General features: G+C 41.6%; 1 protein-coding gene across 6 annotated transcripts in view; it reads left to right on the top strand.

The window, feature by feature from the left end:
- Positions 1-23,313, top strand: part of PPP2R5E (protein phosphatase 2 regulatory subunit B'epsilon) — a 91,029-nt gene that overhangs the window by 35,363 nt on the left and 32,353 nt on the right. For all 6 annotated transcript variants that reach the window (XM_028741480.2, XM_028741306.2, XM_028741637.2 and 3 more), the window contains one exon: positions 21,368-21,564. In XM_028741480.2, coding sequence (XP_028597313.1) covers positions 21,368-21,564 — 197 coding nt within the window. The remainder of the gene's footprint in view (positions 1-21,367; positions 21,565-23,313) is intronic.

Genomic DNA, 23,313 nt, shown 5'->3' with positions numbered 1-23,313 from the left:
GGTAAAAACTGGGAAATTCCAGCAGCTACAATGTGACCAGGGCATAGGTAGCGTTTTAATGCAGAAAATATGTTTTATTCTTTTTTTTTATGTGTTCCAGGGATTGGTCATTGACATTGAAAACAGATGTCAGGAGAGAGCTCTAGTATGAATTAAACCCTGCCCATAATCAAGGATTATAGAGGGTGTTCTGGAGCACTCTGTTTGCTGTGGCATTCGGCCAGAGCAGAGGCAGCCTGACCAGTCCCTGAGTGAACTGAAGGTTTCAGTGGCTGCAGCAGGTTGAGAGGGAAAGCGCCAGAGCTTTGTCTCTTTCCACCTGCCTTTGCTGCTCATTGGGCTCCTCTTCTCCTCCCCTTCCCACCTGTTTCTCTGGTGCTTCTGCTTTTCCCTATTAACCAGCTCATGCTGTGGAATTATTTATATCATCACAACTTCTAAAGTATTTTCCAAAGTGGATTTGATTTAAATCAAATCGATTTAGATCACAATTTAAACCACTAGTCAGTAAGACTTGATTTAAGTCATCATCTGAATATTTACAACCAGATGAAGGTTTCATTTTTGGAATAAAAAATTTTCAGACTAGTTTTTACAGTTATATCAAAAATTACTGATTTGGTTATGCTGTTAGAACTACATAGAAAGATAGTTATGAAATTATTGTGAGGTTTAATAAGTTAACTTTATAATCTGACAACATTTCTGCTGTATTGGAAGGAGAAAAATAAACAATCATTTCCTTAATAATAATTTAAACAATTTATTTAACTGAAACACTAACATTATAGCATGTGTATCCACGCTTGTTAACTGATGTTGTTAGAGACTTTATTGTATGGACAATGTCAGGCGAGCTCTGGGAAGAAGGGCCTGGAACCAGTGAACTCTTATTAGTTGACTGGCAAGCACTTGAAGGTCTTGCTAAGGGACTTACAGACCCCAGTTACTGTTTATACCACCACCACCACCACCCCCCCTTTGGATTTGCTTCTACATTCAGGTGCCTATTCTGTACAGTTAAGTGTTAGTGCAGTTGTTGGAACCCAGTAGGATTGGGAAGAGGGTGCCAGCCCTGAAGTGCCTTCAGCACTTGCCTCAAGTCTGAGTTGCACAGACATGCAGCTGACTTGCACAATTACAGTGGTACCTCGGGTTAAGTACAGTGGTACCTCGCAAGACGAATGCCTCGCAAGACAAAAAACTCGCTAGACGAAAAGGTTTTTTGTTTTTTGAGCTGCTTCGCAAGACGATTTTCCCTATGGGCTTGCTTCGCAAGACGGAAACGTCTTGCAAGTTTGTTTCCTTTTTCTTAACATCGTTAATACAGTTGCGACTTGACTTCGAGGAGCAACTCATAGCACGCAGTGTGGTAGCCTTTTTTGAGGTTTTTAAAGACTTTGGTGATTTTTGAAGCTTTTCCAAAACTTTCCCGACACCGTGCTTCGCAAGATGAAAAAAATCGCAAGACGACAAAACTCGCGGAACGAATTAATTTCGTCTTGCAAGGCACCACTGTACTTAATTCGTTCCGGAGGTCCGTACTTAACCTGAAACTGTTCTTAACCTGAAGCACCACTTTAGCTAATGGGGCCTCCTGCTGCCGCTGCGCCGCTGGAGCACAATTTCTGTACTCATCCTGAAGCAAAGTTCTTAACCTGGAGCACTATTTCTGGGTTAGCGGAGTCTGTAACCTGAAGCGTATGTAACCTGAAGCATATGTAACCCGAGGTACCACTGTATTACACAAAGTTCCCAAGACTTGTGGTGTATTCTGCTTACAATGTTGCACTTTCATTTTTACTGTTTCACACTTTTAGCTACTTGTGCAGCCCTATTCCACTCCAAACAGTCTATTCTATTCATTGAACCACTTGGAATTTAGCATTTCAGAGGTATGGGGTTGATTCTCTGTATATAAATTTGCAAAGGAACAATGGGATTAAGGGTCCCCCCCTCAACTCTGTATGTTTATTTTATAACATTTTTCCTGTGAAGAAAAGGCTTGTTATCTCTGCAGACACAAATTCACACTTTTGAGAACAGCAAAAACAAGCATCTGTGGTAATATCTTCTCATTAGAAAAACTGCCCCAAATAATCTTACAGAAACCTCTGGAAGAGCATGACATTGTGAACAGATTAATGGAATTCGTTTACCAAAATTTTTAAACGTTGCATATAAAGCCTCATGCTACATAATTAAAAACAAATCCTTATTTCCTCATGAATAGCCTTTGGATTATAATGTTACTTAAATAGGAAAGTATCTTTAGAAAGTTTTTTCTTCCAAAGCATTTTATTTTAAAACATCTGATTTAAATAAAAAACATTTTTTAAAGAAAACCATTGATTTTTATCCACCCTGGTATTTTCACATGCTGCTAATTCAGTGTAATCGTTCATAAGTAATAGTTTTCACCATTGTGCTGATATGATTTGAGGTTGTAAGATAATGTTAACCCTCAACATATTGTTTCTTAGAGCAGTTATATGGGGTAGACCAGCAGGAGAACTGAAGCACTTCCTCCTTTCTGTCTATCTTGGATAAGGAAAACTGATTCCTTTCCTTGGGCGCTGGGTAGGTAATCCTTTTCAGCCTGAGAGCCACCCTGAGGGTGAACCAACCCTCTTAATTCTGGCATATGGACAGTAAACCTTGCCATGCTCATATACATACCAGATTCCCTCCCCGCCACCCCACAAACACTAGGCTAGGAAGAGGTACTTCTGCTCTTAGCCAGGTGCTGCAATGAGGAAGAAAAGCAGCCAGCCCAGCGGTCTCCTCTTCACCCAGTAATGCAAGAGAAGTGCTCCATTTATATTGGAAAAGCACACCTCCTTCTGGTGTGTCATGATTGCAAGAAGCTCTTAGAATATGGGAAGAAGAAAGGAGCTCTCCTTCCTATTTCCTGAATCTCTAAGACCAGTGACGCCGCACCAGAGGGAGAAGCGGGACTTTTCCAAGGTACAAAGAAGTGCCTGATATTGGCAGAGGGCTGACAGGCCGCTCGAAGCAGCTTTGCAGGCTGGATCAAGTCTGTAGGCTTATCAGCCCACCCATATGCTATAGAAAACATGTAGCTGCAAACATCTGAGAATAAAAAATGATAAACGTAAATAAAACAACACAAACCTTTAAAAGGATAGGACAAATCCCAGAAGAATGGCATTTGTGTCATTTTTTTGTTGTTTTTTTTAAAAATGTGTTTTTAGTATATTCGCAAGTTTAAATACATAACACATTTATGATTTTGTTGCTCTTGGAAATCAGAGGCTTTACAATATTCATCTTGAATATTCATTCAACTTACAATATTCATCTTGTCATCTTTTGTTACTTAATTGTCTGGTTTAGCCCCTCCCCTTAGTTTAATATGCAGAAATGTAGACCTTAGAATGAATTCTGTGTTGTACACATGTGAGGGTGACAGAAGGGTTGAAGATGTTCTGACAAAGGCAAATGGTATTTGGCATGAGTTTGTTCTGAAAATTTGACGAAGACAGTAATATAACTTGCCCATGATTTTCCTGTATGAAGCCATGTCTGTTTTCTTCCCTGTGGCTAGCTGTGTTAAGAACTCTTCAAAGGTAATAAACAATGTGACTGTATTTGTTCTGGCTAATTATAAAATAAGCTTTTTGAACCTAAACATTGATGCGTTAGGTTATGCATGATGTGGTGTTGCTGGGTTTTTCCTTTCTAGAACATGTCAACTGTAACAAAAGTACAGTAAATTGTAAACAGCTGTTTCCCCACTTCATTTCTAATACATTTGTCTTTATAAATTTATGTTTGGATTAGGCATTTCTGTTTCAAAATAGGCAAAAGATTTCACAATTATTTTCAAGATTTCAGACGTAAAGAGGGAAGAAGGAAGGAGGCAGAATGAGACAGAGATGTAAAACAAAGGTTGATTTTGATTTACTTAGGGGTCTATTTCTGGACCCACATTAAAGCTACACACGTATTGAAAATAACATTCCCATATGAGAATATTTGTATTAATAATTCAGACATACCTTGTTCTTGCTGCCACTGTGTTCTCCTTGTCTTCCCAAGAAAGGGAAGAGTATGATTTGGAACAAGTTATTCTATCCAGAGGATGAAAGAATGGTTGTAGATGAATAGTATTTCCCCAAAATTCTTCCTGAGGTTCTACTACTCCCACAATTCAGACTTTGAACAGTCGTTGTTGGGTTTCTTTTTTTACAAGAAACTTAAGACATCTTGTTACTGTTTGAATAACAAACTTTGTAAGTAAAATGGATGTGCAGGAAGCAAGGTTGCATATGATTATGAAACATAAGCCATTTCTGTTGAATGATTGGTTAATTGAAATGTTGTATGTCATCCTGTTTGTGTGACAGGTAATTTTTTATTAGTCATTCCTTAATTATGAATTTATGCATGCAAGTACTGTATTCACCTCCAAGTATATACACAGGAGAGGAAAGGATGGTGTTAACAGACATATCGGCTGTTGGAGCCTAGCCTTATGAGCTTCTTTGGTGAAATATCATGATTCTTCTTTCATAATGGCGTTTTTTTAAAAAATGGATGTGACAGCTGGAACCATCAGTGGAGTAGATGAGCTGTTTACTCATTCCTGCCTCGCACACTGTTGTGCTTCCTAAACCTTTTTCTTGCCTTCTCATCTGAGAACATAGGCTTTACATTTTTGGCAGGTGAGAACATGCCTCGTTGATTTGACTGACAGCCGTGTTGGGCGTGACTTCGGGTGGGGGAGGGTTGGGGCCCAACAGCCAGCTACCTTCCTGATACTTGAGATTTAAGGGTATTGTGTATGTGTGTTTCCCCCCTTTCTCTTTTGTGGAGCTGGTTCTTGCCTAATTGGGAACTTAGCTTGTTGCTTAAATTGTTAAGTTCTTGGGAGGAAGGCAAGTGATGTGCCTCCCCACTCAACTGGGCAGAGTGGGATGGGGGGCAGTTGCAGTGCTTCTGGGTAAGGGGAGGTATGGTGTGGGAGGAGGGGCAAGCCAGATAAAAACATACAGTGGTACCTCGCAAGACGAATGCCTCGCAAGACAAAAAACTCGCTAGACGAAAGGGTTTTTTGTTTTTTGAGCTGCTTCGCAAGACGATTTTCCCTATGGGCTTGCTTCGCAAGATGGAAATGTCTTGCAAGTTTGTTTCCTTTTTCTTAACACCGTTAATACAGTTGCGACTTGACTTCGAGGAGCAACTCATAGAACGCAGTGTGGTAGCCTTTTTTGAGGTTTTTAAAGACTTTGGTGATTTTCGAAGCTTTTCCGAAACTTTCTTGACACCGTGCTTCGCAAGACGAAAAAATCGCAAGACGACAAAACTCGCGGAACGAATTAATTTTGTCTTGCGAGGCACCACTGTAAAGGTAAAGGATCTGGATGGTTAAAGCTAGTCAAAGATGACTATAGCGTGCGGCACTCATATTGCTTTTCATGCCAAGGGAGCCAGCGTTTGTCTGCAGACAGCTTTCTGGGTCATGTGGCCAACATGACTTCTGGTGCAACCGGGCACCATGACGAAAGCCAGAGTGCATGGAAATGCTATTTACCTTCCTGCCACAGTGGTACCTATTTATCTACTTGCATTGGTATGCTTTTGAACTACTAGGTTGGCAGAAGCTGGGCTAGAGCAACAGGAGCTCATTCCATTGCACGGATTCAAACTGCCGACCTTCCAGTCACATCCAGAGTGTATATCTGAACCTGATGTTGGGTAATCAGGACAGATGAGAGATTCTGCTATTTTACTATCTGCTTTGCTGCCCAGCAGTCTCCACCGGGCGAGCTAATAGAGATGGTCTGGAGAACTCCCATACTGTTGGTTCTAGGAGATTTGAGGCATCTATGCTGAGGCTGTCAATTCTGCAGCATGTGGCCTGCCACACTCGGGATCTGGTTTTCTGAACCAGGCAGGAAGAAGGTAATCTGAGAGCACGGGATATTAATACCAGGAGCTTGTCATGCATGGATCATCTCCTATTGAGATTTAGGATTCCAACTGCTTTCCCCCTCTGCAGAGGTGTACAACCAATCAGGGAGGTCTGCCCCCGGTGTCTGATGGATCCAGTTGGTTTCCAAACTACGCTTGGGGATTTTCTAACTGATAATGGATGTTACAGTTGCTGTAGCCCTGACAGATTTTGGGAATATGCAGATGAGCCAGCATGTTGACATGATGACTTGTTAGAGCCCAAGTGGCTCTTCCTTATGCTCCAGAGCTTAGGGTAATGAAACAAGTATTGTTTAAACCAGTGAGGTCCAACTTTTTATACCAAGTGGGCAGCAAAAGTAGTTTGACATGGAATCCATGAGCCTCATACTGCCTTGTCACGTGGGGATCGGGGGAGCGAGGCCAAAATGTGACGCTCCCCTAGCCCTTTTGCTGCCTTCCCAAAGCTGGGTAGGTGAGGCACTAGGCTTTGGACAGGAGATGTGAGGCTCTGGTAGGGTCCTAGAGCCCTTCTTCCTCTAGGAAAAGGTATGTCACGTAAAGCGCTAGCTAGGCTTTTGGGAAGGAGACTGGACTCTAGGATTCTGTCAGGGCCCAAATATTGCTGATGGCTGCCAAAAAAAAAAGCCCTTGAGGGCCGCATGTGGACCACCCTGGCTTAAACACAATTGGAGACAACTGCAGTCAAAATGAGTGCTCATCAGGCCCAATCAGTGGCACAGGTCCCCACTTTAAAACTCTCTTTGTTTCGTTCGGCAGCTTTGCCTGCAAAAACCTCTTTACTGCTGAATCTGAGCATACGTCAATCCGTGGAAAACCTGAGTTGCCGTTCATTGCACTTCAGCTTTAAAGAGTGGGATTTCACGGGCAAAGCTCTGGGGTGAAAAAAAAGAGTGCTCTCACCTGGAGCTTGAAATCATGGACCTGTGCCTGGAAAGCATGGCAGTTGGTATATTTAAAGCTGTAGCTTCTGTACTCAGCCCTACTGTGGGGGGTGTCTAGGTACAATGGGTTGTAGTTTTGAGAGTTCTGTAAGGATTCTTGTATATATTCTGTATTCAATGCTATTTCTCCAAGTTTTTGCTTGAATCAGGGAAGAGGCCATTGGTGAGCTACTGTGCTGTGGAGAAAGGAAGTTATGGGCCAGATGGAAAATCTGCATTCCAGTCATTGCTAATTCAAGGGTGTGTATTTGCACATCCAAGAGAGGAGGAAGTCATCAATCTAATTAATGAAAAGAAATCCTCTTTCAAATAGTGCCTTCAAAGAGAGAACACCTTTTAAAAGTCACTCGACAAAGCTAGCAGAGATTATCTTGTCTTATTGTAAAACTCCAAATGCACACATTTGTTTGTTCCTTCTTGAAAAGAACATAGTAGTCCAGGAGGATCATCTCTGGCTTGCTTTCTGTCCTGCCTTTGTGGCACAAATTTATATAGCTCAATAAATTGATGTATTTTAGCTCCTTAGCCTTAGAGAGCTCTTTATGAGGTTCTTTCTGATTTATACAGAATAGGTGCACTTTCCCTTCAGATACTGTGTGCTCAGTCATAATTAAATTAATTTCTTTTAACATGCTTCCTAATAATCAAGAGCTGCCATGATTGTGGTTAAGGCATTTGACCACTTCCCTGATTGCAGGTTTCAGCCTCCCTGTATCTCCTTACGCTGGATGGCTACTACTAACGCACTTGTGTCACCAGACTGGAAAAGTTAGCCATAGCACTAAGTCATAAATATTTGGTGCTTTAATCATTCCAGTACCTTAATCAGGTGGTGTGTGATTCAAACCTAGGAATTTGGGGCCTGGTATTTCTTCTAGGCTTCCTCAGAATGTTGATGAATTGAAAACATAACTTTATATCGGAATAGCTTCTGATTGGCACACAAGAAGAGTTGTGTGTGGTGATAAAGTCTCTAAAGGCTTTGGCTAGGATGCGTAAGTGTGGAGCAAGGCAGGCAGCAGTAAGACACAGAGCCCTTGTGGCTAGATTTACCTCCAAATATATGAGGTTTTATGCTTCTGACCGCCAACTGCTGGGAATCGTAAGCTGGAGAGTGCTACTGTGCTCATGTTCTGTTTGTAGGATCCCTGTTGGCATCTGGTTGGCCACAGTGAGAACAGGATGCTGGAATAGATAGCCTATTGGCCTGATCCAGCAGGACTCTTGCTCAGCAGGAGCAAGATTGACCTGTTTGTTTCTTCCGGGTAGCTCCTGAAGGTTTTGCTGATCATCTTGCAGTTTCTTCCTGTGGATATTGGAGATGATGTGTCTGTTTGAGATTTAAAAGGAACTCCGGGTTGGTCCTTTTGAAAGTTTAAAATATATGCATTTAAATAATTTTATAAACGTGGTTAAAATTTGTGTCATTTTTTAATAAACTCTAAGTTCCATAGCTTCTGTCTTGAGAAGAAATTTCAATTAGAATATTTAAAGTGCATTTCAGGAAGCTGCATCTTCGAGTATCTTGTCTGGCTTGCTGACTTCTGCAGAGCTTTCTTGGATTATTCAGTTCTCTTAGATTGTTGCTTTGTCCTCCCAAGTACAGCTCACTCAGCCTGTCTTTCCTGCTTATGATGATTTTTCCATTCTTATGAAGGCGTCCTGTGTGTGCTGCTAATCACAAGGAAAATATAGTCAAGCTGCTAGATGATCCAGTTCATCTGATCCAGGCTTAGAAGCAAACTTGGGAGGTTGTAAAAGCTGACTCAAACAGAAGGTGAACTTTTAAAGCTCCTGAATTCTTCTCGGATATGTGATCAAAGTCTGATCTGGAGAAGAATTCCATCTGCCATTTTCTCAAGCCCACGAAACACCTCATTTCTAGGGCTGGGCGATAGATCAATATATCGTCCAAAACTGGTTTGAAGTCTATACAGTGGTGCCCTGCAAGACGAATGCCTCGCAAGCCGAAAAACTCGCTAGACGAAAGGATTTTCTGTTTTTTGAGTCGTTCCGCAAGACGAATTTCCCTATGGAAACGTCTTGCGAGTTCTTGCTAGTTTGTTTCCTTTTTCTTAAAGCCGCTAAGCTGTTAATAGCCGCTAAGCCGTTAATAGCCGCTAATAGCCGTGCTTCGCAAGACGAAAAAACCGCAAGACGAAGAGACTCGTGGAACGGATTAATTTCGTCTTGCGAGGCACCACTGTATCATGATATCAGTTTCATAATTTTTGACCTGGCTACAAATCATGATATGTGTGTGTGTGTGTGTGTGTGTGTGAGAGAGAGAGAGAGAGAGAGAGAGAGAGCGCGCTAAAAATCACTATGTGGGAAATACTGTGAAGCCAGCCAGTGCCTCTATATAGCTTCATCCTTATTTCAGGCATTGTGATATATCAGTATATCACGATGTTTAGCTGGTGATATATCACAATGTTGACAACAAGATATCGTCCAGCCCTGTTAGTCTCTACATAGTTCCATCCTTATTTCAGGCATCATGATATATTGAGATATCGCCATGTTAGCTGGTAATATATTGCAATGTGGAAAACAAGGTATTTCCCAACCCTATCCCTTTACTTTTTCATTTGTGGTAGAATCTACAGTGGAGGTGAGAAGGAGGAGGGTAGTTTCCTTTCTTCCACCCTGCCCCTTTGCCTATGCTAAGTAACCTGTGCTTGGGGGATTTTGGGTCATGTGAATTTTCTAAGCAGCTGCTACAAACACCCTCCTCAACAGGTGCACCAGCTGTTGCTGCTGCCATTTTAAAGTTAAGACAATGGAAGATGGTGAGTGTGTTTTGGTGGGTATGGTTTTTAGGGGATGCAACACAGTAAATCCAAGGTGAATTTGGAAGAGCTCACCCACCCATGTATAAAGCCAGTGTGGTATAGTGGTTAAGAGTGGTAGACTCGTAATCTGGTGAACCAGGTTTGCGTCTCCGCTCCTCCACATGCAGCTGCTGGGTGACCTTGGGCTAGTCACACTTCTTTGAAGTCTCTCAGCCCCACTAACCTCGCAGAGTGTTTCTTGTGGGGGAGAAAAGGAAAGGAGAATGTTAGCCGCTTTGAGACTCTTTCGGGTAGTGATAAAGCGGGATATCAAATCCAAACATCTCCTCCTCCTTCTCCATAACTATTAGGGAAAATGCCGTTATTTTAGCCACTAGTTGTAAATGCCATAGTAATACAGACTTTCCAGATTTTCACGTTAAACTAATAGAAAGATTACATAAACACTCATTGGCCATTTAAGAAGTATTATTATTGGAAATTATAAGAAGCCTGCATCTTGAGAGAAAAGCAATGACAAACCTAGACAGCATCTTTAAAAGCAGAGACATCATCTTGCTGACAAAGGTCCATATAGTTAAAGCTATGGTTTTCCCCGTAGTGATGTATGGAAGTGAGAGCTGGACCATAAAGAAGGCTGATCGCCGAAGAACTGATGCTTTTGAATTATGGTGCTGGAGGAGACTCTTGAGAGTCCCATGGACTGCAAGAAGATCAAACCTATCCATTCTGAAGGAAATCAGCCCTGAATGCTCACTGGAAGCACAGATCCTGAAGCTGAGGCTCCAATACTTTGGCCACCTCATGAGAAGAGAAGACTCCCTGGAAAAGACCCTGATGTTGGGAAAGATGGAGAGCACAAGGAGAAGGGGACGACGGAGGACGAGATGCCTGGACAGTGTTCTTGAAGCTACTAACATGAGTTTGACCAAACTGTGGGAGGCAGTGGAGTGCATGGCGTGCTCTGGTCCATGGGGTCATGAAGAGTCCGACACAACTAAACAACTAAACAACAACAATTATTGGAGCTAAAATTCAGCCAGAAGTTACACCTTTCCTCCAAGGCTTAGCCCAAGAGCATATGCAGCAATAGATTGCTATTATTTTGAAAATTAATTTAAAATTCCTCATAAAAATAAATGTTAAACCAGAAAGAAAAGCATCATTATCATCATCTTTATTGTTATTCTGGAGGAGGGAGAAACTCTACAGCAGCCTATCATTGTATGGCTAGACTTCAAATGCTTTTAATACTGAACACATAACTTGTCTTGTGTTAAAAGTACTATTCTTGAATTTTGGTTGTGCATTCAGTTACGTAAATGTTACCTAGTAAGATAGTATCTGTCTGCAGTTTATTTGAATGATACATTAAAAAAGGCAGTATAGGTTAGATGTATATTGAAAATTACATACCTATCTTCTCAGAGATTATTGAAAAACATGTGCCTATCTAGCATCAAAGCAGAGTTAGTGTTGCTCCTGTAATGCAAAGGTTGATATTTACCTGAATCTATTTTTAGGTCCTGTGTGTGCAAGCTTCATTGAATTTGAAGAAGTACAGAGCAGTATTGGTTATTAGATTTTTAAAATAAACCTTTAAATATTTAGGAATGTGATTGTGGCATGGGCATAGCCAGTGAGTGTATAGACTTTTGGGAAGGCCTGCAGAAATATAAATACGTTTGTGTGTGTGTGTGTGTGTGTGTGTGTGTGTGTGTGTGTGTGTGTGTTACGACAAAAAGTACATATCTTTGATGCTTATCTGACTTTATGATGCAGATAGTCAAAGAACTATCAAAGAACTCTGGCATGTGTGATACCACAAGGAGTGTCCCCCTTCAGGTAACCTGGTCCTGGGTAGTTGCTTTGTATACTAACATCAAAACCTTAAACCTGTTCCGTCAGAGGGAGTGCAACCCCATTCAGTAACTGGCCTGTATCTTAGACAGTGGAGCCACTCACCTACAAGGCCTCTGTCCTGCTGTCACTCAGCTCCAGTTTATTGGCCTTCATCCAGCCCTACACTGTGTTCAGACACTGGTCTGGGCTTGTGCAGCCACACCTGGCATGGATGTCATAGAGTTGAGCGTCATCAGCTTACTGATGACTTTTTTCTCCAAATCTAATGACCACACCCGCCGGCCTCATATAAATCTTAAACATTGTGAGGGACAAGAGGATACCTTGTGGGTACCTTAGCACAATTGCCAGGCAGTCCCCTGATGCTGCTCGTTGGAGCCAAACTCCCACAGATGGGACACAGAGCACAATTCCCATCTTACAGAGCTGGTCCAGGAAGATTCTGTGACCAGTAGTGTCAAAAGCTGCTGACGTTGAGTAAAAGCCCCTCTCAGTACAGGTATGAAATGCATCCCTGTTCAGAATGTAGGATGCTCTGGTTTCATTTTTCCAAAGGTAAGATTTTAATCCCTATGGTTATGGAAACATTTTAGACCATGGGTAGGCAAACTAAGGCCCCGGGCCCGGATCCGTCCCAATCGCCTTCTAAATCCGGCCCACGGACGGTCCGGGAATCGGTGTGTTTTTACATGAGTAGAACGTGTCCTTTTATTTAAAATGCATCTCTGGGTTATTTGTGGGGCATAGGAATTCATTCCCCCCCTCCCAAATATAGTCCTGCCCTCCACAAGGTCTGAGGGTCAGTGGACCGGCCACCTGCTGAAAAAGTTTGCTGACCCCTGTTTTAGACCATTGTAGTCTGGACTTCTTAAAAGTAGAGGAGGATATTGGAGTTTTCCAGTGATCTGTGCTTATGCATGGACTTATTATCCTGTTTTTATGCTGCTGCTTTATTTGCCCCGTGACTCTATTCACTAAAAGAGAATGTCAGTTGGGCAATCTGATTCCATTTGGGATTTTAGCTGTTGCATCAGAAGAACTCTGAACATCACTCTATTAAAATCTCTATAAATTAAGTTGCTAGCTAAATTTACCTTGGACCCTTTACAAACACTTAAAAAAACCCAGTGGACTTTAGTGTTCTTTTGTGTTTTCAGTAGGAAAGTACGGTCTCCCTTGCAAGCCTATATGCGTGTGCGCGTGCTTGTGTACCGGTGTGTATACGATTGATTGGAATATCAGAATTGGAGGGCTGTGTGTGCTCTTTGCTAGAAACAAAACCGACCACATCAAATTGACTGAAAAGTTGTAAAGAAAAGCTGAATTCTCTGATCTGTATACATATACACATGGCAGTAGATCCACAGGGGTGGGTGGAAGGTGACTTTTTCACCCTCTTTTCTCCCTGCCAACCCCAGAGGACCTCCCACCCCAATGCTTACCTGAGGGTTATGGGGTCATGTTGAATAGACTGGGGCTGACAGGGAAGGGACAGATCTCACTTAAAAGTGTGTGTCGTGGGGAGTTGTCAATCCTCAGAGGAGCATTTTCAAGGGCTCTTTCGACTGTAAGGTGCAGTAGGAAAGTCACCTTTTGGCTGCTGACTCCAGTCCGTGGAAGTAAAGAAAAATAAAGCATGCCTTGCGTGCAGAAGATCCAAATCTAAATCTCTGATGTCTCCAAGTGGGGGTGGGAAAATCTCTTCCCTGAACCCCCCATGGAATTGATGCCACTCAGAGTAGACAATACTTAGCTAGGAAGACAAATAAGGTGACTTGGTATAAGGCAGCTTCCTGTACAGTATTCCTGTGCAAAATAGTCATTGTTCAGTTGTGAATGATCTCTTAGTCTGTGATCTTATGTTGGTTATTTTTAATAGGGGGGAGGGAATTAATTTCAGGACAAGTAAGGGGAACTAGGGGGAATTGTTGGATGGTAACATAAAAAAATTTAATAACTTAAAAAGACAATTGTGCAGTTTTTCTTCTCTCCCTCTTTAGGGAAAAGGAACTCTGTAAATCCTGGCCCACTCACACCCTTCCTGCCCGCCCCCCCAGTTCTGAGATTTTACCAGGTGTTGTCCACACACTTTTAGCATATTTTTCTGGCCACAGCAAGGGCTGCAAAACCTAAGTTTTTCGAGAGAGTTACTTTTGTGCTAATTTTTCTTCTTTCATGGAATAACCACAGTCAGTACTCTAAGTGATTAGTTTTTAAAAAACAATTTTGCTTTAATTGATGCGACTGCCTGATTTGTCATTGCAGGTCAAGATAAGGAGTAGAATCACATTTTAATTATGTTAAGGGTGATAAAAAATGTTGTATGCCCCCAGTTATTTTGGACAGACTAGCGATGAGCAAGAGTCAAGTTGAGTTATTTGTGATCTAGCAAGTTACTTCTGCGTTCCTATGCCTTGCATTTTAAGACTAGTTTCCAGATATTTAAAATTGTTCTTGATGGGGAAACTGTTGAAGAGGTTCAGATTTTGAACTGCTATCGATATACAAGGCATGTTCTTGTGCCACTGATGTGGTGAGACTACTCTATATTTCAAAATAGTAAATGCCATTAAAGTGCTGCGTGAGAGAAGAAGCACATTGTATACAGTAGGGTGAGTCAAATTTTAAAGCAACAGTGGATTTGCCGTGTTATTTCACCTGAAAGAAGGCAGGAAATAAGATACCAGAAGAGGATACAAGTAGTTCTTGGAATTGAAGCGGGAGTGTGTTGGTAGAGTGTCAGGTTTCAAGGCCAGCATCAAAACCTTGGATTTAAAAAATATATATCCCTAAACTGAGAAAGCAGAATGTGCTAATCTGGTTCCCTTGGTGACCGATAACATCAAAACAGAACATAAAATAAAGCTAACCTGGGGGCCTTAATAAGAAAGATCCTTACTGCAAACAGTCATATATTTGAAGTGAATGTTTTGCATTACTTTCTACTTGGTGACCCAGGAAAATAGTTGCGGGGAGGGAAATAAATTTAAAGTGGAATTAGCAATCTCAAAGCCGTGTTGTGCTTCTGCTATAAGAAATAAAAATAAAAATGCATATGTTGACTGCAGTTGAAAAGGAATTAGAATTGCGTTTGAGATGGGGGTAAAAAACCCCCCCAAGAATGGGAAAGGAAGGGGGAAATGCTGTAGTGACATGAAAGGTCAAACGTTTCTGGTATCTCTTGCACTAGATTTATAATGCCCTAACTGCAGAATGTATGGCAGCTTTTTAATCTTGTCTCATGACAGTCTATAAATACCTGGGTTTGGAGCTTCTTCATGCTGTTGTCTTAAAAACCTTTGGCTCTACCCTAACCACAGTCTTGAAAAAAAATGGAAACCTTTCCTTTGATCCATTCTCCTGTGAAGATTTGAGAGATATCCTCTAATGCGAGACAAAAAAGATCCTGTGAAAGGAAAAGTGAATATAGGAATGTAAGTGATCGGGGGGAAAATAAAGACCTAAAATATTAAGCAGACTGCAGCATTTAGTATTTATTCTAAATATTTATGTTACGCTTTTTGAACTGCTCAAATGAGCTTGCAGCCAAAATTAAAAATAATAGTCAGCAATAAAAATATACTATAATTAATGGCACAACCAGTGAAGCAAAGGAGGAAGGAAAAAAGATGTCTGAATAATCATTCTCCCTTTGATAGAATATACAAGAGTATATACAACTCTTGAAGTTGCATGCCATCATGAGTTCCTTTGGTGCCTCCAAATCTCTGTAACTGTGCTAATTAAATGTTGTAACTTTGAGCATTCTGTGGCTCAGTTAAGTTTCTGATGAGCAAGACTGGCATGTTGACAGGTGCAGGGTGTTTTTCTTGCATAGACTTTTCTGGGGCGGTTTTTCTGGAAACATTTCTCAGTTTTTGCTGTGGTTTTTAGGAAACTGTTAGGTCAAGGGGAACACCTAGTGTAACATATTTGTAGTTTGGGTTTTTGTTGTTTTTTTAGAGGCATTTTTGTGTCCAGTGTTATTCAATAGAATTTCATAATGGTGTGGACCGGCGCATGCTCAGCACGAATCTGTTGCAAATGAAGTTTAAATGGAGGAAGGGAGTCTTGAATGCAATATTGAGTGGAGTGAGAATGAGAATCAGACTATATGAGAGACAGAAAAGGGTGGCAACAGGGCACTATATATGAAATAGAATATTCTATTTATTTTGGGGGCAATAATAGTGGCCCTCTTGTTACAAGTAAATGGGCTGAATTGCATCAGTGGCAATAGGTTCTACAGCAGGGGTCAGCAACCCTTTTCAGCTGTGGGCCAGTCTACCGTCCCTCAGACCATGTGAGGGGCTGGACTGTATTTTTTTTGGGGGGGGGGGAATGAACGAATTCCTATGCCCCACAAATAACCCAGAGATGCATGTTAAATAAAAGGGCACATTCTACTCATGTAAAAAAACGCTGATTCCCGGACTGTCCGTGGGCCGGATTTAGATGGTGATTGGGCCGCATCCAGCCCCTGGGCCTTAGGTTGCCTACCCCTGTTCTACAGCTTACAGTCTGAAAATGGTTTAATGGTTTGATTTGCATGATGGTCCATGCAGCATTTGGGGTACAGAGGATAAGAATGGCTTGATCCCGTGTGCTGGGAGTGAGCCTGCTGGGAAAGAGAGTCTGGGAAACTTTCATTCCGCAAACTAATTGATCTTGGTATCCAAGCCATTATCAGCTTTATCTATTTTTGCATCTGTTGATTCTTGAGAGCTATAGAACTGCCATGTTACACGAGTGATATCTACTCATTCTTTGTGTTTGTACTTCCCCTATGGGTGATCTCAGCTCCTCCAGAACTCAGACCTGCTACAGTTTCACAAAGTGCCCGCATATAGTGTGGAGATTGCTGTGCTAACATGAGCTTCAGTAGCCTCAGTCTGCATTGCCTCTTTTGACCCAGAGACAGAGGTTGAAGGACTTATGAAGTGTCTTGCAGAAATTGAGATCCAGCTGAATGCCAGCTGACTTAAGCTCTGCTATTTCAGCTCACAGAGAAAGCACTTCAGGATTATGAAGGAGCCTAAACTGCTTTAGGTATGTTTTGGACAAGAACACAAGTCAAAGCCCGATAGCAATCTTTCTGTGCACTAAGTTCTGTTTGACACTCTGTTCCAGGTACCTTATTTATCTGAGGTATGCTTCTAAACATTAAAAGAGACTTGTAAAATAGGCCTGTCTGGTGTCTACCTCTATAATGTTTTTGGTACTAGACAAAAAAGTTCTTAATCACCCAGGCTTCTTAAATTGTTGTAAATTTAAATTTTCTGTTTTAAGGATTTTATCCTTTGTCATTACTTGTATTGTGACATAATGGTTGTACAACAGACGCGGGTGGTGCTGTGGTCTAAACCACCGAACCTCTTGAGTGTGCCAGTTGTAAGGTTGGCAGTGTGAATCCGCGCGATGGGGTTAGCTCCCATTGCTCTGTCCCAGCTCCTGCCAACCTAGCAGTTTGAAAGCATACCAGCGCAAGTAGATAAAGTGCTCTGGCTTCCGTTACGGTGTCCTGTTGTGCCAGAAGCAGTTTAGTCATGCTGGCCACATGATCCGAAAAAGCCCTCTGCGGACAAACGCTGGCTCCCTCGGTCTGAAAGCAGAGATGAGCGCCCCATAGTCGAATTTGACTGGACTTAACCATCCAGGGGTCCTTTACCTACCTTTACCAGTGTTTGTACAACACCCTAAAGCCCTAACAGAAAGAAAAGTAGTATATTTATGTTTTAAATAAACAGTATCCTACTGAGCTCATTCATTCAGAAGAGAAAAAGTCCTGCATTGCAGGGGTTGGACTACATGACCCTTGGGTCCCCTCCAACTCTGCAGTCCTATGATTCTATGACACTTTTTATCGAATTTTTGACAGCCTTAAGCTTGAGAACCTGTTAGTAAATAAGGATATAGAACCCATTCAAAGAGGCAGGACACTTCTAAGGGTTCCTAGAAATCCTGATGCATCCAACTGAAAAGGCCTTAGATGTGCCACAGAGAGCAAGCACCATCAGTCCCAGGCCGAAGTCTAGCGGATGGCTTTATTTGGCTCACTAGTGCTGAAACATGCTGCTCTTTTTATTGTTTTGCTTTTTTTTTTTTGTTAGTCAATCAAAGTGCTCAGTGAGCAGAAGAGCAGGATATAAATATCAATGATTATAATAATTAAGGCATCCGTTGATAAATGACTTTAGGCGACAGTTGCTAGGCAGGGCAGAGTACCCATGGACCAGCTTTGATGTGCCACATTTATCTTCTGCTCTTCCACTCACTATAATATTTGAAAATGTGGAAGCAGCTATTGTTGTTTGTGCCAGTAGCCTTGAAATTTGTTTTTCACCCAGCTTGGTTTAATCCAGGGGTGGGGAACCTTTTCTGGGCAGAGGGCCAAGTCTTTATCTCTCCTGCCTCTGACAAGGGTGCCCACCTGTCAACCCACCTGAGCTGATAATGACATCAGATTGTGCTTCTATTTAAAGTCCCAATTGAAGTGAACCGTGGGGCTTCTAAAGAACCCTCTGCAAGAATTCTTCTTGGCTTGAATGAAAAGTGGGGTGGGGGTTGTTTGTGTGGCTAATTTAAAGTCCTTTGTACACATCCCTGGAGCAAACTGCTGAGGTTTGAAGAAGTTTGGGGGTGTGTGTGTGTGGGGGGGTGCTGTTGTATGCATACTCCAATCTGCTTATTAGTTCATGGGCAGATGGGAGTGTACCTTCAAAGGTCCTCCAGTTCTTCAAACTTCCATGGTTTGAAGAAGAAACATGGGGAGTTGGGATGTTGAAGTCACATTCCAATCCACCCACCAGCGGATTGGAGTCAGGTGGGAGCGCACTTGCTGGATCCAAGGAGCAACCAGAAACTAAGCTGCTGATCATTCTTTTAAATTCCCATTCTTATCCACCCCACACCTGATGTTGTGTGGGGGCATGACTTCCTGAAATGGACCTGACGGGGCACATTTTGCCCATGGGCCAGAGTCACCATTGGTTTAATACGGAATCTGTTCTGGAAGTCAGTTCGACTTCCAAAACATTTGACTTCCAAGGCGAGACTTCCAATTGGCTGCAGGACACTCTGGAAGCTGCGTTGAACTTCCGGCTTCCGGAAATCATTCAGAAACCAAAACAATCACTTCCAGTTTTCAATCATTTAGGAGTCAAAACGTTCGAGTTTACAGGCGTTCGGCTTCCAAGGTTCCACTGTATAAATCTGTTAAATTTCAGATGTGGGCTTTTCATCCTGCCTAACTTTTCTCTCCTCATCCACCCCTTCTCGGTTTCTTTTGCTTACCATCTGGCCTGCAGAAAAGTTCTGGACAAGTTGAAAGATTGCTCAATACATGATTTTTTTTAGTTAAAAATCTACTTAAAAGTAGTGCTCTACAGTTGTTTTTATATGTTCTTTCTCTTCTGTTTGTGACTCAGTCACAAAGCACTTAAAGCAGCAACACATTGAATTAGGCAGTGGAATAACTCCTAATGCAGGAAAGCACAACTCTTGCACTCACAGTGTAAACATACTTCGTGACAGTGTCTGTAGAGAAGCAGAGACAGTGATAGCTGTCCTATCTCACAGCATGTGAATTGTGGAGTCTGACATAAATGTAAGCCTACCAATCCGTGTGGGTCAGTCTGGAGTGGGTGTGCTGCTTGTGTCCAGTCAGGGAAGAAATTGGCGCATGCAAGGGGAGGAAGGAGCATGCAAAGCCAAGACTTGGAGCAGACATTCAAGTTTTGGTTTGGCTATTATTAGATACATGGTGTTGAATGGAAAAAATATACTATGCCACAAAACTCCTATATATTTTTATTTTGTTTCCAACTAAAATTTGGAATCCAGAACTTCCTACTAGAAAGCGAAAATTGTCATCTTATTTTGTATGTATTGGGTGAGAGTCTGAAGATAAACAGGCTTGTTTAAGACTGCAAAATGTGTACCCGTTGAAGCATTGCTTTAAAATACAATTTTGGGTTTCCCCCCCCTTGTTTTGCGATGCTGTTTAAGCATTGTGAATAAATCTGCTGCTCCTAATCAAACTGCAGGGTAGAGGAAAAATCCTTTTCCTTTGCTTGGTGTCTGCTGTTCAAATAAAGCTCTGTGTTTGTTCTTGTGACTTGCCCATTATTATTAGCCCCCTGGGTACTTGAGATTAATCTACATTTTATGCACTTCCTTTGAAAATGTGTAACAGCGTAACTCACTTGCCACTGTGAATAAAATGGAAACCGTCAACTGTTCTGAGGAGATTTATGATGACTTGCCACATTCATGGTTACCTTCATACAATATTTTGAGTCAAACATTGATTCAGTATGAAGCAATAAATCCAAAAGGCTTGTGTGTACAGGTCCACCCCCCGCTTATGCACAGGTTACGTTACGGGCTCCTGTGCGCATAAGCAAAAATCGCCTAAGTCGAGAGCACCCTCTAAAAAGCCTCTAAAGACCTGTCTTTTCCTGCTCTCCAGCTCTCCCCCCCTCTCTGGGGCAGCTGGAGGCTGGGGGACGTGCAGGAAAGTGGCTGCTGCGCTGCTTTGTGTGTCAGCTGCTAGGCGGGGAGGCTGACCAGCCTAAACAGAGCCCTGCTGCACCCCCAATCTCTTTGGGGCTTCCTTCACCCTCAATGAAGTCCTCTTTGAGTTCTGGGAGAGGTCTCCTCGTGAGCCACAAGGACTCTCCAGCCCTCTCCTGCCATTTCCTGGTTTAAATCTATTTATTTCCCAGTGCCGCACATATATGCAGACATTCACAAATTGATCATATGCGGGGGGGGGGGGGGGGGACACACCTGTATACGGTTTAAAGCATTATAAATTATACATATTACTTACACTGAGCTCCTCTTCCGAGTGTCTTCTGGTGGTTCCCTCAAGTGAAGTTATAGGCAGAGGGCCTTCTCAGCAGTGGCACCTTCCCTGTGGAACACCCTCCCATCAGATATCAAGTAGATAAAGAGCTACACAACTTTTAGAAGACACTTGAAGGCAGCCCTGTTTAGGGAAGTTTTTTAAGTTTGATGTTTTATAATGTTTTTAATATTCTGTTGAGAGCCGCCCATAGTGGCTGGGGAAACCCAGCCAGATGGTCAGGGTATAAATATAGTAGTAGTAGTAGTAGTAGTAGTAGTAGTAGTAGTAGTAACAACAACAACAACAACAACAACAACCTATTAAACACACGTGTATGTTGAGGAGAGCATTTAGTGTTGTAGTATTATGCTTTTAAAATATTTACTTGTGCATCTGATATGCTACTAGGAAAGTAAAATGTTGGGTTTTTTTAGCCTTTTCTCATCCAGAATAAACTAAAATATATGCAATATTTTTTTAAATGAAAGCTAAACTTGCCCAACTCTCCATTCCCAGATTTCTGTGCAGTTTTCGGAGAGATTATAATGTTGTTAGTTGAAAATACAAGTGACAACTGTTGTAATAAAATTTGAGCCAGTTTCTTGGTCCCAGTCTTAATATGCCTGTGAACAAATAAAAAGTGCTATTTTATTATTTGAGCTGTTTGTGATATTCTACTGGCGCTAGATGGAAATTAAAGGACTTGATTCTATTGAAGGGCTAAGGCTGCCAGATTGCCTTTTGCCTGCTTGGGCTTATTTATGAAACCATGGATATATTACTAGTTGATGATTTAGTATCCAACATACCAGTCTCTGAAAAGCATAATTAGTCATATGGTTTCTTTTTTTACAGATATTCAATGGCTATTGCTGCTTTTGTTGCCCTTTTGAAGTGTGATTTGTTTTATGCAGGAATGTTAAGACTAACACAGGCTTTCCTTTTTTCCTTTCCAGACGTTCCAACTTCAGAGCAACCTGAGTTGTTCCTAAAGAAACTTCAGCAGTGCTGTGTCATTTTTGACTTCATGGACACACTTTCTGATCTTAAAATGAAAGAATACAAGCGTTCAACTCTTAATGAACTTGTGGATTACATTACAATAAGCAGAGGCTGTTTGACAGAGCAGACTTACCCTGAAGTAGTTAGAATGGTAAGTTTTATCATGAACACTTTATAAATCAAGCTGGTGCTAGCTAGTATGTGTGCTCAATAGAACATTGGAGTTTGCATGACAGATATTGCGTATTGCTGTAAAGCCTTTCAAATGCAAAATGGGGAAGACAACTTTACTTCTGGTAATTCACAATATGAGATGCAGCCAATTTTATTATGTCAGCTCAAAATGCAGTGGAAGGGTTAGGATCACAGGATCACAGAAGACTCATAGGAGGTTTTATATTCTTTATTTTGTTTAAATACAGGTCTTTCAAATGTTGGGCTTCTTAGCTGTGGTTCAGAACACTTCTATACAATGTTCAAAAGTTGTTGTGCAGTGTTTTGATGTTAGGGGAAATACCATTTTACATATGCGACATTAAAATGCTTTAAAGTTATGGATTTTAAATAGTTATTTGGATTGCACCTAGCACTGTCTTACTAATTGTATTGATTTTTCAAATGGCGAGGGGCCTTTTACAACTTGGCGTTCAGTGGAAGTTGGAGGAGCCATCAGAGTCTGTGTTGAGATTGCAAAGCACTTTGTGAATAATTTTTTTTACATCTGTTCAGACTTGAACTGCAGTTGTGTGTGGAGTGTGCTGAATGTGTCTTTAACACAGTCTTTATCAGGTTTCTGTGCCTACTTTTATTTGTTTGACTAGAGGAAATGGACGAAATTCTTTGAGAGATATGCTTGATCCTTTCCCTTTCCTGGCTGACAAAGACAGGAAGGCTGAGATTATCTGTCTGGGCAACCTTGAGAGAAGGTTCCATGCCTTCTGTTCTCAAGAAGGCAGTGATGTGCCCTTTGATGAAGCTATCATTTTACTCAAACAGACTGGGCAATTGTCTAGTCTTGAGTATTGGAGTCTTAGGCTAGGTAGTTGTGTATTGTGTTTACCCGGCTTCAAATTTACCTGCATGGGAGCTCATTGTCTAGATCCCTTTCAGTCTGGTTTTATGCAGAATTTTGCGACAGAAATGGTTTTGGTTGCCGTAATGGACATCTTGTACTGAGAAACACAAATCTACCTAATTTCATTTTAAAGCCACTCCATTTAGTTGTCGTGATCACATTTTGTGGTATTGAATTCCATAGTTTAATAGTGCACAGTGTGAAGTACTTCCTTTCGTCTTCCAACATTAAGCTTGCATTGGCTGTCCCCAGCTTCTAGTGTTGTGATATAGAGAGAAAAACCTCTCTCTGTTAATTTTATCTACAGCTTACATAATTGTATACACATCTATCATTTCCCTCCTTACTGCTTTTTTTTAAAACTAAAAAGCCTAATGATCCCTAACATGTAATTTGCCTTTTTCACAGCTTCTGCACAGTGGGGTCCACATCTTCATTGAGCTATCTACTTTGACCCCAAGGTCTTTTCCCTGCTTCATCACTTGTCAGTTCAGACTCTATTAATATATGAGGATTTATTCTCCCCTTGTGCATCACTTTACACTTGCTTATTCTCCAGGTTCTCTCTCAATTTCTTAGCCCAGGACACCAGATGAAAACAGTACCCCATCCAAATTTGGAACGGTGGTTACGCCAACAGGAAACCCGTTTCATCTACATGTTCAACTCTGTTCCTCTGGGAGGATTAAATTCTGAGTTAGATTTTCATTGTTTTATTTAATTGCATTATCTGCCATGATCCACTGACTGGATGGGGTACTGTTTTGATCTGGTTGTCAGGCATTCTTGCTGTTAATGTTGTGCTGTGTCTTTAATTTCCCTTAC

This window comes from Podarcis muralis, chromosome 1 (genome assembly GCF_964188315.1).
Source record: "Podarcis muralis chromosome 1, rPodMur119.hap1.1, whole genome shotgun sequence".
Lineage (NCBI taxonomy): Eukaryota > Metazoa > Chordata > Lepidosauria > Squamata > Lacertidae > Podarcis > Podarcis muralis.
This window is presented reverse-complemented; position numbering and strand designations above follow the sequence as displayed.